The sequence below is a fragment of the Girardinichthys multiradiatus genome, chromosome 12 (assembly GCF_021462225.1).
Source record: "Girardinichthys multiradiatus isolate DD_20200921_A chromosome 12, DD_fGirMul_XY1, whole genome shotgun sequence".
NCBI lineage: Eukaryota > Metazoa > Chordata > Actinopteri > Cyprinodontiformes > Goodeidae > Girardinichthys > Girardinichthys multiradiatus.
In genome coordinates, this window is record NC_061805.1 from 21,741,601 (window position 1) to 21,757,872 (window position 16,272).

A 16,272-nucleotide genomic window follows, 5' to 3' on the forward strand; every position below is an offset into this window, starting at 1 on the left:
AAGTTAATATGTGCTATATATTTACGACAACATTGTCATTTTTAAATAATTATCTCACCAATTTGGTTAAGAGGGGTGAACTTCCGACTTCACGTTATAGTGTTTGTAGGGAAATGTAGTTTTAGGAATTGCTTGATTAAACGCAAACAACAGATGTCGAATATTTAAAATAACACAGAAGCAGTCATTAAAACGACAATAAAACGTCAGTTTTAGACTGATATATATCTATTTTTTAACCGAACTGACATAACGGACTACAAAAGCTGACCGGAAGTAACTAGTGGCAGCGTTTCCTTGTGCAGAACCGTGGAGGTGAGTTTTGCCTGCAGACAGTACAAAGTGCACAATCACCAGGGTGGCTGTTAGTTTTATATTCAGCAGTAGCTATGTTGCAATGGCACCTGAGCAGGCATTTATAGGACATTCTTCGACCTGCAGGTAAACAGCTCTGAAGCGTCTTGTTTAGGATTCATTTGATCAAGTCTTTCACTTATGTTGTGGGAGTTAAATGATTTGAATTGACTCGGTTTTGGCATACTTCTAGTTTATGCACACGTCGCTTACGAAGTTCTTCAGGGTTCCGCATATGATAGCTGATTCAGCTTGTAAAGTTTAAGAAGTCTGAAAAGTGTGGCGTGCATTTGTTTTCATACCTTCAACCTTGGGTGCAATTACAGCTGCAAGTGTTTTGCAGTATGTCTATATCAGCTTTGGACATCTAAAGAATTCAAACTGATGCAAGTGGATTGTATATTTAGTTAGTGCATCATTCTAAGAATGTTTGGCCTATAGAGAATAGAGTAAAAATTTTTTTCTAAACAAACAAAATAGAGAACGATCGAACACCAAAAATTAAGCAATTTTACATCTTTCTTTTGAAAGGTAAATGTGTGAGACCCTTGTTTTATGTTTTACAAATTCATTTCCTACAAATATTAGACCACTTTGTTCATTTCATTATAATACTGCATGTTCAGTTTATTGTTAAGGAAAAAGAAATGACAAAATAATTAGTGTTTTTAATTTAAAATACAAATGGAATTTTTGTGGCCTGTGAGAACTTTCAACCTAACCATTTTGGCCTGCGTGACAAAAGTTTGAAACCAATTATCTGAACTCTCCAAACCAGCCTGCATTTACCTCCAACCACTTTCCTATCATCTGTGATCAGAAGCATCCCCAGATCATGATTCTGCCACCACCTTGATTTGTGGGGCAGGTGGTGTGTTCAGGGTGATGTGAGAGGATGGAATGGCCTACCTGCAGTCCTGACCTCAACCCCTTTAAACACTTGTGGGATCAGCTTAGGATCGTACTAATCGTGCCATAGTGACTGACGCATTTGCTAACTTGCGACAAATGTTGGGTGAAGAATGGGATGCCATCCCGCACCAGTGTGTGACCAAGGTGGTGGCCAGAAAGAAGGAGAGGTACCTGGCAGCTGTGGCTGTATACGGTTCTCCCACACACTACTGAGGCCTCTGCTTGTGAAATGGATGAACTGTATAGTTGCCAATCTGTCTTGTTTCACCAAACTTGAAATCATCCAATCCAGTAAATGACACCAAACCAGAGTCTTTGGCAGAGAGGGTACAATCCCCGAAGGCATTTTCATAACAAATGTGGCACAATTTAACTGGAAATAAACAGGCTTTCCAACAGGTAAGGATTTATTACAAATAAGTATTGTTACATCAAAGAACTTACTTTTTGTGCCAGTTTTCCATTGGGATTGTGATTTCAAAGAAGTGGAGCTGTAAGAAAGGGAATAATTTCAAGCTCTGCAGAATGTTTTAGCTGATTAGTATTATTGATACCTGGGAAAAGTGCCGCTCTATTGAAGCACATTCCTTCCTAGCGAGATTTCAATAAATTTTAAATCATATATTTTATTTTGCAGATCAAAACTTTTAAGATATAGTGTTGAAAACTTGACTGTCTCAATAGCAAACAAGTTCATAATAAACAAGTCAGCTTAGATTGCATTTCTCAAAGAGGCCGTCTTTGGTATTCCTTCATATCTTTTATCCATTTTCCATTACGTTTGTTAGTGGTTTATGTTATTTGTAGTTTGTTTCTCCTTTTCATCAAAAGATGAGACTTCCTCTTCGCTCCTGTTGCATCTTCACGAGTTTAATCCCTCAGAAACAAACGACAGACGTACATCGGCGAGGCTTAAGTGGTGCAGCAATGCGTTTGGTGCAGTTTCGTCGCAGTGGTTATGCCGATGGCGTCAGAGTTGGAGTGGAGCAAGGCGAGGGACTAGGTGTGGTGGATCTGAAGGCGTTCGACCCCTCTATGCCTTCAACTGTGAGAGAGCTGCTGCAGCTGGGAGACAAAGGTCTGGAATGTGCACAAAGGTACCTAAGACTGAATTTCTTCATGCTTTTTTTTTATCTTAACTTCTCTGTGATGTCAGTTTTTCTTCTTGCCAGCATGATTTTATGAGTAAACTACTTCCTTTAACATTTTCTAAATAATCACTCTGAAATTAATTTATTAAGTCCTTGTCCTTCTCAGAACACTGGCGTCTGGTCAGTTTGTGGTCGACAGAGCGAACATCCAGCTATTATCCCCCATTTTGGCCCCAGAGAAAGTTGTGTGTGTGGGCATGAACTACCGAGACCACTGTCTGGAGCAGAATGCCCCCATCCCTAAAGAACCTATAATCTTCAGCAAGTTCCCCAGTGCTATCACAGGACCGTACGATGACATCGTTCTTCCCCCAGAGAGCCAGGTAAGAAGGAAACTTCGCTACTGAATGACTGTTAGACCTGCTTCTAAACCAGTGAATGTTGCAAATGCAATGGACACTGGGACTCCATTATCTCTCAAATCAATACAGTTGTTCTGAACTGAGTAAAGAGCAAAGGGACAGTGATGGGTTATTCTGAAAATACAAGCATAAATAACTTAAATACACATCCTATAATATCTGCCATAGCATCTTAAAGTAGTAAATTATTTCCAGCATCATCAGACTTAAAAATTATATATTATTATATTTTAAAGCCATAACACTTTAAACTCTTGAAAGTATGACAGTTAAATCATAGTCAGTCTTTCCATTGTTTTTCAAAGCAAATAAAAGATGATGTGGTGCCTTGCACCCCAGAGTACAACCAACCAGCGGATTGTTTTCCAAACGGAAACAATTTTCTAACAGGAATCTGTTAAATGGATGTGTGGCTGCTTATTGGCAGCACAGAAAAAGAATAAAGTGAGTACCGTTACTTTTCCTAACAATCCTATATCCAGGAATTGTCTCTCAGAAATGGTCTCTCAGTTTGTCACAGGATATTGAACCAGTTAGAACCTTTGCTTCACGATAAGGAGCAACCCAACACTGAGAGGTCAAATCAATTTATGACAGGGCTAGGATGGATATCCGTCATGAGTCGTAGGCATCTCATGACGGATTGCTCGTGGAGTCATTAGCCAGACCATCGATGGTGTTGTTTGTGAGCATAAAGTTTAACTGTTGAAAAATGTGTTAATAGTAGCTGTTTACTTTACTTTTTAAAGATCCCTAATTTCAGTGGATAGTATTATGAACTAAACCAAAAACACCTCTCCCCAAATGTTGCTATTTGCATGTTTACCTGTGATAATTTGCTGCAGCAGCGACTTTTTCCTAAGTGTGTGAGCTCAATGAACATCAGACTGTATTTCAGGGTTTTCATTTTCCTTCCAACTATTGCATGGTTAGCATCAGCTTGAAGCAAATTTTTTAGTAAAAGTGTGAAAAAGCCAACTGTAGAGGGAGTCTGAGAGGCTTGATGGCTCCATTATTGTTGCATAGCTAAACTTTCATGAGTAGCACATTGTGAATGCATGGCACAATCTGATATTCTATCTAAAATTGCGTCCAGGCAGTCCTTTGTGATTGTGATACTGCGATGCCGACTAAAGATATTGCCCAAATCTACACCACTGAAAAGGAAAATGTGTAAAAATGATTATGTTTGCTTTAATGCTGCATTAACTGTCACAAACTAAGAGGCTAATTGTGTATGATTTCAAAACAGAACTGGAGTTTGATTTTTTATTTATTTTTTGTTAAATCTGTTGATCATAAAAAGAAGCAAAATGCTTTAAATATTTTGGGTTATTATTTTTAATGCTGGGATTAAGGAAAAATGTAAGCATAGACCATTGAATTTCCTTCAATCTAAACACTAGAAATTGAAGAAATGTTTGCAAGAAATGTGTAGATATAATCTAATTATTTGTAGCTTGATTACTTTAGAGCAGTGGTTTTCAAAGTGGGGGGCGCCAGGGGGCGCTAGGGGGTCCTCAGAAAGGTTGGGGATGATGATAAAACAAAAACACTGTTCTTATTCTCAACAGTTTGTTGAATGTTATTCAATGGGATTAGAATTGTGTTAACATATTTTAATAATATCCTTACATTAAAGAAATGTATTGATTACTGAATAGTTAATAAAATACATTTAAAAAAGTAGATGTTTCTGTGGGTTTGCAAAAAGGAGTCCCCGCCCAGAAGCTAATGCTGTTTGGGGGGCCATGGTATTGAAAAGTTTGTGAACCCCTCCTTTAGAGTACAAACAAATCATCATGGTCAGGAATTACAGAACAGCTCTGAAGTCGGTCCAAACAGCTTTTATGTAGGGTCAGTAATTATGTTTGGCCGCTAGATGGCACTGTGGTACAAGTTGTGATTACTAAAACCTTGCTTGAGTCCATGGCTTTCCAACTCCAGTCCTCCAGAGCAACTGCCCTGCAACTTTTAGATGCATCCCTACTCCAACACAGCTGAATCAAATGGCTGAAATACCTCTTGAGCATGCCATCAAGTTTGGCAGAGGCCTAGTAACAAGACGTTCATTTGATTCAGGTGTATTGGAGCAGGGATGCATCTAAAAGCTGTAGGATAGTAGCTCTCAAGATCTGGAGTTGGAGACCCCTGCATTAGTTGGTAATTAATAGCATATTTTTAATCAAAATGTAGTATTTGTATTGACTGTGTCTAAAGTTATTTTCTGTATTAATGCACAAAACTTGAGCTCTAATAAGGCTGATCAGCTTATTTTAAGAATGCAAGAAAAACAGATAAACCTTTAACAGGAGGGAGGTGGATCATGCCTGAAAACATGAAATACAAATAAAGGGTAAGGGATTTGTGTGTAAGAGGGTCTATCTGTATAAGAGCTGTAAAGTTTTAGTTTACTTAGTGATTTAATTAAAAAAAAGTCTTTGTTTTGCACCCTTCTCCCTAAATCCACAGCCATGATTATTCTGTTCACCCACAACGTCGAACTTTGCTTATAATTTAAAATGTCAGTATCCTGGGTTATACATCTGTTTTATGTTTCACTGGGTGAGATGAAGCTGTTGGGCTATCATAGCCTGCCTGTAAATCCTGTGGATGTTCTAGTCTTTCTCCTCCTTGCAGAGATAAAGTCTCTGAGGGAAAATCTAAAACCCTCTTTCCTGACTTTGATAACATCAGATTGAAGAGGTTGTCACTGTATTCCTGATAGTTTTCGTACTTTAGCATCAAGAGATCAGTCTGAAACTGTTGAATGGATAGTAGGAAGTCGCACCATCTTCTTGCTCTCCCTGTCGTATCTCCAGACTGCTGTCCTTAACTGAAGGACTAATGTTCTGTTGGCCAATTATAGATTCCCTTTCACTAAAATTAGTGACCCTCTAGTGTGAGCAGCTGTTTTGTTTTCCAGTTACTGGACTCAAAAAATCTTTCAACACCAACATTTAAAGCACAGCTCTGCCTGAAGTTTACATGTAGCCATCATGGTCATGTTCATTTTCCAGGAAGGACAGATTGTGGATCATACTTTTTAACAATTTAAACAAAACCAAGCACAAGTTTTAATTGATTGTGGATTTTCTGTGAACTAAAGAGAGTCTAAATTATATATACATGATTAAAAATATACATGCATCTGAACTTATATCTGGGTCTCTTTAGTTTTAACAGTTAAAGCAGGGGGGTCCTCAGAACGATTTGGGGCGGTCTGGGAGCGCCATTTAAGAATGGTACAGATGTGGCCTGCAAGCACAGGTGGACACTTGAAAAACAGTGTTTAAGGCTGGATTTTCACTGACGTGATTCTTTTCAAAAAAGGAAACAAGTTTCAATGAATTAGGTGCAGCATTTCATTGAACTAGTTTAAATACAGTGAGCCTTTTGAAGAAAGTGTGACCCACATCCTGTTCTTGTTGCTGAGAGTATAGTCTAAAATAAGACAAATTTGTAAGATCCTTTTTATATTCTGATCCATAAAGATTTACAGATTCCTTTTGGACAAAAATCAGACTACTTTGATCACTTATTTAAAGTGCTGCATGTTGAAGTCATTAATGAACTCATAAAAATAAAAACACTGCACAATAAAACTAACGTTTTGTGGCCCAAAAGTATTTTTAACCACAAGTTTGTACATAGCTAAATGGAAGCAATTAATTCATATCATAGCCTGATTAGAGCTGCTGTTTGCTGCTTCAGCATTATCTGTATTGTTGCAGTGGATAGCAGCAGGATGAGCAGGAGGTGTGTGGGCTCAGCTTAGTGTTTTCACTCTGTTAGATTTCTCTGCAGATATCTGATGCTGGTTTTGGGTATTAAATATTGCATGATCAGTTTTATTCACTGAGATTTCCTAAAAACCTTCCACCAGTTTGTAATATTTCCAGTGAAGTAAAGTTTTTATTACACCGAGGGGTGAGATTAGTTTTGTTTCCTTCCTTAAAAATGAAGTCCTGTTTGAGCTTTTTTTAAACCACAACAGCATTTTATATCTGTTTAACCCAATGATGGGTATGTTATATCATGTAATCACATGGTGGTGTTTTTCATTTAAATCTGGAGTGTGTGAAAACTGTTCACATTAGGTATGCTATTAGTCCAAGATCCAATGTCCGATTTATGGGGCAAATGGAACACACCATCAGAAACTTGCCCATAGATCCTAAAACTAAACAAACTAATTCATTCTGCTCAGGCCAGCTAACATGAAGGCAAAAAACAGACCTTTAGGAATAATTTTCTCTGGACAGAACAAAGATTCTGTTGTTGAGCCACAATCAGGTCTCAGACCACTGTGGCATAAACGCAGTACTTGGGTCTGATTTGCCATCTCAGGGAGAGGGAAGCTTTCTGCTTCTGCATCACGTCAGTGCGTAATTTTTTTTACACAATACGACGGCCCATATGTCTAACAGATCCAGCTTATCTGGAACAGAACAATATCCTCAGGACAGTAATAAGAAAACAAGAATGGCAGCATCAAAGGACGGTTAGGTCAAAGCTCTGATCAGATAAAGATGCTGAAATGCTGCAGCGATCGAGACAGACTAACACACAGTTCATATCAAAGACGTGTTACTGGAAAGATGGATGGAAAGATGGATGTTACTGTTCGAGAATGGTACTGGGAATACAGTTTGGATATACAGGTACAAATATTACTGAACGTCAGCCTAATGCAAAGTAAATTCATGTACTGAACTATATATGCACTTATAACTTGGTCTGACTCCTTTTTCCATGAATTACTGCATCATTGCGGGGTGGCACGGAGGCGATCAGCCTCTGGCTTTATTGAGGTGCTCTGTTGAGCCCAGGGTGCTTTGATAACAGCCTTCAGATCATCTGTATTGTTGAATTCGGTGACTGTCATCTTCCTCCTAAGACCGTGTAAAGTTTATGTAGGAACCAGGTCAGGCCAGTTTGCTGACCAATGAAGCACAGTAACACCATAGTCATTGAACCAACTTTTGGTGTCAAGTCCTGCTGAAAAATAAAAATCAACCATGAAGTGCTTTAACACTTCTTGGTAGATGGCTGCATTGACAGTGGACTTTAGAAAACACAGTGGACCAACACCAGCAGATGACATGGCACCCCAAACCTTTACGGACTGTGAAAACGTCACACTGGACTTCAAGCAACATGGATTCTGTACCTCTCCACTCTTCCTCCAAACTCTGGGAAACTGATTTCCAAATGAAATGCAAACTTTCCTCAGAAGAGAGGACTTTGGACCACCGAGCAGTCCAGTGCTTTCTTCTCTTTAGCCCAGGTAAGGCAGTTCTGACGTCTCTGGTTCTGGAGTGGCTTGACACAAGGAATGATACATTTGCAGCTCATGTGGAGGATTTGTCTGTGTATAATGGGTATTAAAGGTCTGTCTCCAGCTGCAGTCTACGCCTTATGAATCACTGTCCCCTCAAGGCTGTGGTCATCTCTGTAGCTCATGCATCTTTTTCTACCAGTTTTTCCTTTCACTCAACTTACCTTTTAATATGTCTGAATGTAGCACTTTGTGAATAGCCAAAATCTTTGTCAGTGACCTGTTGAGGCCGACCATTCATGAGGAGGGTGTCAAAAACTGTCTTTAGGACAACTATCAAGTCCACAGTGCCCAACATTGTGAAGGCCATAACATTTTCTATTAATACTTTTAATCGGGAAGAATGGAGCAGGAGATCGACAGACGGATCGGTGCGGCTGCCGCAGTAATGGGGGCGCTGTGCCGGTCCGTTGTGGTGAAGAGAGAGATGAGCCAAAAAGCGAAGCTCTCGATTCACCGTCTATCGTCTACGTTCCTACCCTCACCTATGGCCATGAACTTTGGGTGATGACCGAAAGAACGAGATCCCGGATACAAGCGGCGGAAATGAGCTTCCTCCCTTAGAGATAGGGTGAGGAGCTCGGCCATCCGGGAGGGGCTCGGAGTAGAGCCGCTGCTCCTCCACATCGAGAGGAGCCAGTTGAGGTGGCTCAGGCATCTATACCGGATGCCTCCTGGACGCCTTCCTCGGGAGGTGTTCTAGGCACGTCCCACCGGGAGGAGGCCCAGGGGACGTCCCAGGACACGCTGGAGGGACTATGTCTCTCGGCTGGCCTGGGAACGCCCTGGGCTCCCCCCGGAGGAGCTGGAGGAGGTGTCTGGGGAGAGGGACGTCTGGGCATCTCTGCTGAGTCTGCTGCCCCCGCGACCCGATCCCGGATAAGCGGAAGATGACGAGTACGAGTACTTTTAATCGGTCTTATCATCTAATATTCCAATTTCATAAGAAACTGGATTTTGGGTTTTCATTAGTTGTTAGCTATATTCCTCAAAAATAAAAAAAATAAAAACCCAAAAATATCACACTGTGTGTAATGATACACTTTTTCAATTACTGAAATAATTATTTCCATCTTATCCAAACTGGAAAAGACTCAAATCTTTCATCTGTAGATGCAGTCTTTGTTAAATCTTATTCTGCCATATTCCTGCATAAAAAACTACTGTATATAAAATTAGTCTGGTGTCATGAGCCATCTTTAAACTCTATCTTCATCCAGGTCTTTTCTTTTTCTCAAGGAGGTGGACTGGGAGGTGGAGTTGGCCTTTGTGATTGGGCGAAGAGGAAAATGCATCAAGGTGACCCACGCATCCCAGTTGACATGCTGCAATGAAGCAGGTCTGATAAAACCATTTCCATTCCCACTGTTATGCAGGAGGAAGATGCTCTCTCCTATGTGGCCGGGTTCACTGTGGCCAATGACGTGAGCGCTCGTGATTGGCAGATGAAGCGCAACGGGCAGCAGTGGCTGCTGTCGAAGACATTTGACAGCTTCTGCCCCCTTGGACCCGCCTTAGTAACCGCTGATGCTGTGAAAGGTGATAGAACGAGGAGGAGGACGGAGGCAATCTGGTGAATCATGCAATTAACTGTGATTTTAGCTGTTTGCTGAGTTAACGAGCTAAAATCAGAGGAAAGCACACTTCGTACAGCATCTGCGACAAAAAAACAAAATCATTACAGAGATAAACTGGAAAACTGTGATAATTTCTCAATTTTTGAAGAAACCCAGCTCAAAAATGAGAATACACCTAAACCAGTGATTATTTATACAAAATTGAGTTTATTTCTCATTTCCAGTTAGTTAAGCAGATCAGATGTTCAGAAATAACCTGTGTGGAGCAGATGTTAGGATTTGACACTGGTCTGTGGCTAAAAGCATGCTTTAGCGATTCATAAGATGGCCAGATGAATTTTAATGGGGGTTGTTTGTGAGCGTTAAAAAGACAGGAAGAAAATAATCCAAAAAATCTGAGCAAAGCAAACCTGCATTAAGCCTCTATAAGCAATATCAACAAGAGGGAAAAAAATATTGCTTGCCTTTTTGCATAAAAATACATTTAACTTTGCAGCGTCATATCAAAGTACCCCTCAGGGTCCCTATACACCCTTGAAATGTCTAGTTATCTCTCAGGCTAAGTCCGACCACATAATGGAAGAAGCTAATTTCAGCTGCATGTATCCCGGTTCATCATCTTTCGGTTACTATCCATCTCTCATGACCATTGGTGAGATGTTGAATGTAGTTGGACTAGTAAATCGAGAGTTCATCTAAGCTTTCTTCACCATGACAGACTGGAGCCCACATTACTCCGTCGGTCAGTCTCCTTCTCCGTCCTACAACCATTCATGAGTCGGACACCAGGAAGGCTGAGAATGCAGACACAGGTTTACTTTGGTTGTACAAGAACCAAACCGGATACCCCTTAAAAGCAACCCTGGCACACTCCTGGAAGACCTCTCACAAAATGCCTCAAGGGCCACCATTGTAAACTTTTCTTGAAGGTGTGTTCTGTACATTGCAGAACATTTAAAACTACTTATATCTTTAAACTTTCCCTTAAAGGAACCAGACTCGTTCTTTTATTGGGTCTTTTATAGTGGTAAGACAACCAAAGTAGAAAAAACATTTGAAATACCTCCAAAAAGCCCAAAGAAACACTCATTATGGCCAAAGATTCCTTAAGAAAGGTGTTAAACCAAAATATTTGAATGACCTAAGCATGTAACAGGCTTTTGAAAGGCACATGTAAAAGTCAGAATGGCTGATTTTTCCCTCACCAATAAATTTCTGACTGGTGGATGATAAATTGGTCAACGTGACCCTGTGTTTTGTTTCTGCTTCTAAGAGGCCTCTTCTATACCTGGATTATTTAAAAACTATGGCCATATTGGTCAATATTTTGAGTGTTCTGCTTGGCTCCAAAATCAGCTCATAGCAGTTAGAACATGGCCAAAGAATATCTAGGAGGGCCATAAAATATCTGCTTCAGAGCTGTTAGAAAGAAGTCCTCTGAGCCATGTTAGTTGTGGTACAAGGGTTCCTGAAATTTCCTTGATTCCCATAGATTATATCAGATTGGTACTGGGTGAGTTTGGAGGCCGGGTTAATGGGTTCTATGTTGTCATATCGGAGCCTTGCAATTTCTATTTTGCTGTAGGATTTCCTACAACAAGGTAATATGTTTTTATTTACAACCATGCATGTGCACCAATTTTGGGGCAACTGTGTAATAAATATCTACTTATAAATGTTTCAAGGAGGATTTTGCTTTGTGCATCATTTCTCTTCCAGATCCTCATAACTTGGGTATCCGCTGCCTTGTTAACGGGGACACTGTGCAGAGCAGCAACACCAGTCAGATGATCTTTAAGACAGCAGCGTTGATTGCTTGGGTCTCAAAGTAAGTCAGAAATGCAATCTGTCTTAGTCCTTGATTTACATAATACAGTCCAGAGCTTTGTGTTCAAGTCTATGAGCTGAAACCACACGCTTCAGCTGAGAGTTATTCAACATGACTGGAACATTTTTCTCAAAACCAGCTGGAGCGTTCCTAATCTGATTTCTACAGTTTTGGCCAGTAAAGCCTCCCTCTTTCTCCTGGATGACTGGGGACAACGCCCATCCTGTTGGCAACTCATTTTCCTTGCTCTTTTTAAAAAATACAACAGGCTGTAGTTATTTTAAATGTTTTTTTTCCAGTATCAGAATCAGCTTTATTGCCAAGTTTGTACAGACAAACAAGGAATTTTAATCTGCAACACTTTGCTCTCAGTGAGGATTTTTATTTTATTTTATTTATTTTTTGGTATATATAATAGTGGAAATAAAGAATATCTTTTTAAATGTACATATATACACAACTGACTTTACAATAGAACATAATGTGAGATCAGTCCAAGTATGCGTGGGGTTGTTCTGAAACTTGAACTGTCAAGTGTTCATCAGAGAAACATCCTGGGGGAAGAAACTGTCTCTGTGGCAACTGGTTTTACCAGAAAGCACTCTGTAGTGCCACCTGAAGGTCTGAACAGTTTGTGCAGGGTGTGTGGGGTCTGCAGAGATTTTAGCTGCCCTTTTCCTGACCCTACACCCGTATAAGTCCTGGATAGAGGAAAGGTCAGCCTGATTGTTCGTTGCAGTCTGGACCTGTCCTATTTTGTGGATGAGCCAAACCACACTGAGATGGACAAAGACAGAACCGACTGAATTATGGCTGTCTAGAAGATGAGCAGCGGTTCCTGTGGAAGGTTGTACTTCTTGAGTTGCCTCAGGAAATGCAGTTTCTGCTGGGCCTTCTTCTGAACAGTGTCTATGAGTGAGGACCATCTCCGGTTGCGAGAAATGGTTCCTAGGAAGTGGTCCACAGGGTTGTTGAGGATGGTGAGGGGGATATGTGGGGCTCATCACTGTCCTGAATCAGTCCAATAAATCTGCAAACTTCAGGAGTTTCACAGAGGTGTCTGCCTAGGAGTCATTTGTATAGAGGGAGAAGAGGATTGGGGAGAGAACGCCGGTGCTGATGGTTCTTGTGCAGAAGAAGATGCTCCCCAGCCTCACCTGCTGCTGCCGGTCCTTCAGGAAGCTGGTGATCTACTCACAAGTAGAGGCCGGGACTTTCAGCTGGGTGAGCTTCTGGTGGAGGATATCTTGGTTGGTGGTGTTGAAGGCCGAGCTGAAGTCCACAAACAGTTGACTGCATCATCTGCCGACCTGTTTACCCGGTAGGTGATGTCCTTCAGCTGCTTCAACACCAGTCGCTCAAAGGATTTTATGACCACAGAAGTCAGGCCTGTAGTCATTTAATCCTATGATGGTTGTGAAGTTCTTGGGTACTGGGATGATGGTGGAGCGATTCAAGCAAGAGGGAACCTCAAACAGCTCCAGTGACTTGTTGAAGATCTCAATGAAGATGGGTGCCAGTTGGTCGGCACAGGCTCTAAGGCATGATGAGAGACATTATTAACTCCTGTTTTTTTTTTTTACCCTCGTTTTAGGTTTGTGACGCTAACTCCAGGAGATGTGTTCCTGACGGGAACTCCTCCAGGTGTGGGCGTTTTCAGGAATCCACCCGTCTTTCTTAAGGTGATTCATGCATGATGCAAGCAACAGTTGGAGCATTTTCTCTAAATGGCTCAGTTCTTTGTAAAGCAAAATCAAACCAGATCACTGAATTATCTGGCCACACCTCCTGACACTGCTTCTGTGGAAATAACTAGACATTAGGCATTTTATGGTTAAGGCCAGACATGTAAGGTCAGGGCCAGAGATTGGAAAATACCTAAACTCCTTACTTTTCTAGACTGTGTAGTAGGACTGAAACAATTAATCGGATGAATCAATTATTAAAATAAATGTCAACTAATTTAGTAATTGAATAATCGTTAACTGGAAAATACAGACTCTAAAACATCCCATTTGCTGAAAGAACAACCCGGACCAATAATTAGGCAAAAAATTGTACACATTTTGCATTTAAGATAAAAAAAATCTTCTTTGTAAATGTGCTCTATTCAAAACTCCTCAAGTGGCATAGCTTTAGCTTCACCTGGTTCAAATCTGTAATCATTGGTTGCAGCCCTACTGTGTAGGAACAACAAAATATGAACTTCGAAAAGTAGTAGAGAGAAACTTTACTGCGCAAAGCCTTTGTTGTCCAGAGACAGCAACACAAGTGTCTACCTAAATGTCACATTTTAATAAACAAGTTTTTCTAAAATACAACAATGAAGCAACAATAACCCAGGTACGTTAGGAGGTTTAAAATGAGCAGAGCTTTGTGAAAGGAACATCTTCCCACTTGGTAATTATGGGGGTGGACTCATCATCCGGCTTGTTTCATAACCATGGTCATAGGGACGGTTTTACCTGTAAACCAAAAAAATAAATAAAAAAAAGCCCAGGAAGTTATGAAAGCCCAAAGTGAAAATGTGAAAGTGTAGCTGTCATCGGCTTGTTTCATGCAACTGTTGTGCAGACATTCACTGTAGGAATAAAAAGCAGTTCCTTTTCAGCTCTACTGTTCGCAACAAAACACATCTGTCCGCTGTTCATGCTTTTAATGAGTTCTTAGATCAAAACAAGCGTCTCTTTAATATAGTGACTCAGCCACTGCAGGAGACAATTAACAAAGAGCTGAGTTTATTTGCAAGTATCAAGCTACATTCCTGTTAATAAATGGGCCAAAAAAATAATGGTGTTCAGATTATGGGGGGGTTCAGATTCTGGCACAATACCCCCTTGTTAATTAGAGGATCTTATGCTCAGCAGCATGATTCAGTTTGTTTTGGATCCGTTTGTGTTTTTCCTTCCTTCCTTTTTTATTCCCCTTGGATTTGACCATTTTTGATCAAATGATGAGGCAGACAGAAAACTAATTAAGTAATAATAGTAACAGGAGAGCATTTCTTAAAATAGATGTGCAGGCTTTTAAGTGTCCAACATGTGACGCACAGTGCATTGCAGAAGTATTCAAACCTCTTGAACCTTTCCAGTTTGTCATGTTACAACCACAAATCTGTTTGTTTTTTTTATTGGGAGTTTATGGTGCATAATATTAAAATAAAAGGTACAATTGTCTCCTAATTTGTTTCCAGATGAAAATGTGAACATTGAGGCATCTATATGTATCCAGCTCCCTGAGTCAATACTTTGTGGAACCAAATTTTGCCACAATTACAGCTGCAAGGCCTTTGGGATTTGCCTCTACCTGCTTTGCCCTTCTAGAGACTGAACGTTTCGCTTTATTTTCTAAGTAGCTTAAGCTCAGTCAGATTGAACAGAGAACATCCATGAACGTCAACATCAACGTTTTTGTTGTGCTACAGATTCTCCATTGTAATTACGTCTAGATTTGGACTTATTCCAACACCTCAATATGCTTTAAATCTAACCTGTTCCACTGTAGCTCTGGTTCTAAGTTTAGGGTCGCTGTCTCGCTGGAAGGTGCAAAGACCTGCAGCTAACAGGGTTTCTTCCAGGCTTCACCTGTATTTAGCTTCATTCATATTCACGTCAACTCCAGGCAGGGAGGGGTGGTGTGTTCAGGGTAATGTGAGGTGCTAGTTTTCCACCATACATACTGTTTTAAATGCATGTAAAAGTTCATCATTGGTCTCATCTAACCAGAGCTCCTTGTTCCACCTGTTTGCTGCTCCCCTACATAGAAAACAGTTCCTGTGACAACAAAGAGTTCCTATGGCTCTCTTTCAACAATGGCTTTCTACTCCCTGGGGCAGCTGTGACTCAGTGAGACCTGGATTTTAATTGGCAGGGTGGGAGATCCATTTCACCCTGCATGTCAATGTGCCCTTGGGTGACACACTTAAACCCCAAGTTGCCTTATTTGGTTTATGAATGCTCCTCTCCTCCTCTGCAGCTACTCCAGAGCCAGAGTAGAGAAGCAGCCAGAATATATTGGCTGCTTTTCTGACTGATGTTCTCCTTGTCCGCCCCGTCACTTTAGGTGGATGTTTATATCTTGCTAAGTTTGCAGTTGTGCCGTGCTCCTTTCATTTTCAGATTCGGTGTTTAACAGTTGTCTGTTAGATGTTCAAAGACTGGGATATTGCTTTATAACCAAACCCTGGTTTAAACTTGTCAAAATCTTCATGCCTAACCTGATCCGTCTGGTTTGTTCACTAAGGTTCTCTAAGAAACCTCAGAGGTCTTCACAGAACAGCTGGATTTATATATGAGATTATTTTGATTAAGTCATTTCAATAAGTTTAATTAATTAATCAAACTTATTGGGTAACTTCACAGCAAAATTCACTGCAAGTTGGTCATTTTAGCAAGCCGAAGGTTCTGCTGTCTCTGTCTTACTGCCTGTAATACTTGATTAGGAAAATCTATTTCTGCAACAGCTACTTCATTTAAAATTACTGCTTGCATGAACTAAATTGTATTTATTTATTTTTTCCTTCCAGAAAGGGGATGTGGTGGAGTGCCAGATAGACCAGCTTGGCTCCATCATCAACAAGGTGATTTAAGCTCTTCAGCAGGAAACCATGAAGGCACATCAACTGTTCAATAAATTACTTTTTTTCCACACAAATTAAAGAACCTGCAGTAAGTTATTTAGTGGATGTTTTATTTTATAGTAGTGAGGAGAAAAACGTGGTATTTTTACTACTACATGAAACGATGTA

At 40.4% G+C, this 16,272-nt stretch overlaps 1 protein-coding gene across 2 annotated transcripts; it reads left to right on the forward strand.

The window, feature by feature from the left end:
• Positions 1-176: 176 nt before the first annotated feature.
• fahd2a (fumarylacetoacetate hydrolase domain containing 2A) lies at positions 177-16,200 on the forward strand. 2 transcript variants are annotated; one of them, XM_047380868.1, is made up of 8 exons: positions 177-315; positions 2,098-2,363; positions 2,524-2,740; positions 9,360-9,419; positions 9,497-9,659; positions 11,417-11,525; positions 13,120-13,207; positions 16,051-16,200. In XM_047380868.1, the coding sequence occupies exons 2-8, from the start codon at positions 2,098-2,100 to the stop codon at positions 16,111-16,113; spliced, it is 966 nt and encodes a 321-aa protein (XP_047236824.1). In that variant the 5' UTR covers positions 177-315; the 3' UTR covers positions 16,114-16,200. The 2 variants fall into 2 exon arrangements, with proteins under 2 accessions (XP_047236824.1, XP_047236826.1); XM_047380870.1 differs by having other exon boundaries at positions 305-441.
• Positions 16,201-16,272: the final 72 nt, after the last annotated feature.

Bases quoted from the DNA above. Each gene is read 5' to 3' on its own strand.
- fahd2a (XM_047380868.1), top strand. From the start codon at position 2,098: ATGAGACTTCCTCTTCGCTCCTGTTGCATCTTCACGAGTTTAATCCCT. The intron at 2,364-2,523 runs GTACCTAAGACT...TGTCCTTCTCAG, and splicing joins GGTCTGGAATGTGCACAAAG to AACACTGGCGTCTGGTCAGT. The intron at 2,741-9,359 runs GTAAGAAGGAAA...CTTTTTCTCAAG, and splicing joins TTCTTCCCCCAGAGAGCCAG to GAGGTGGACTGGGAGGTGGA.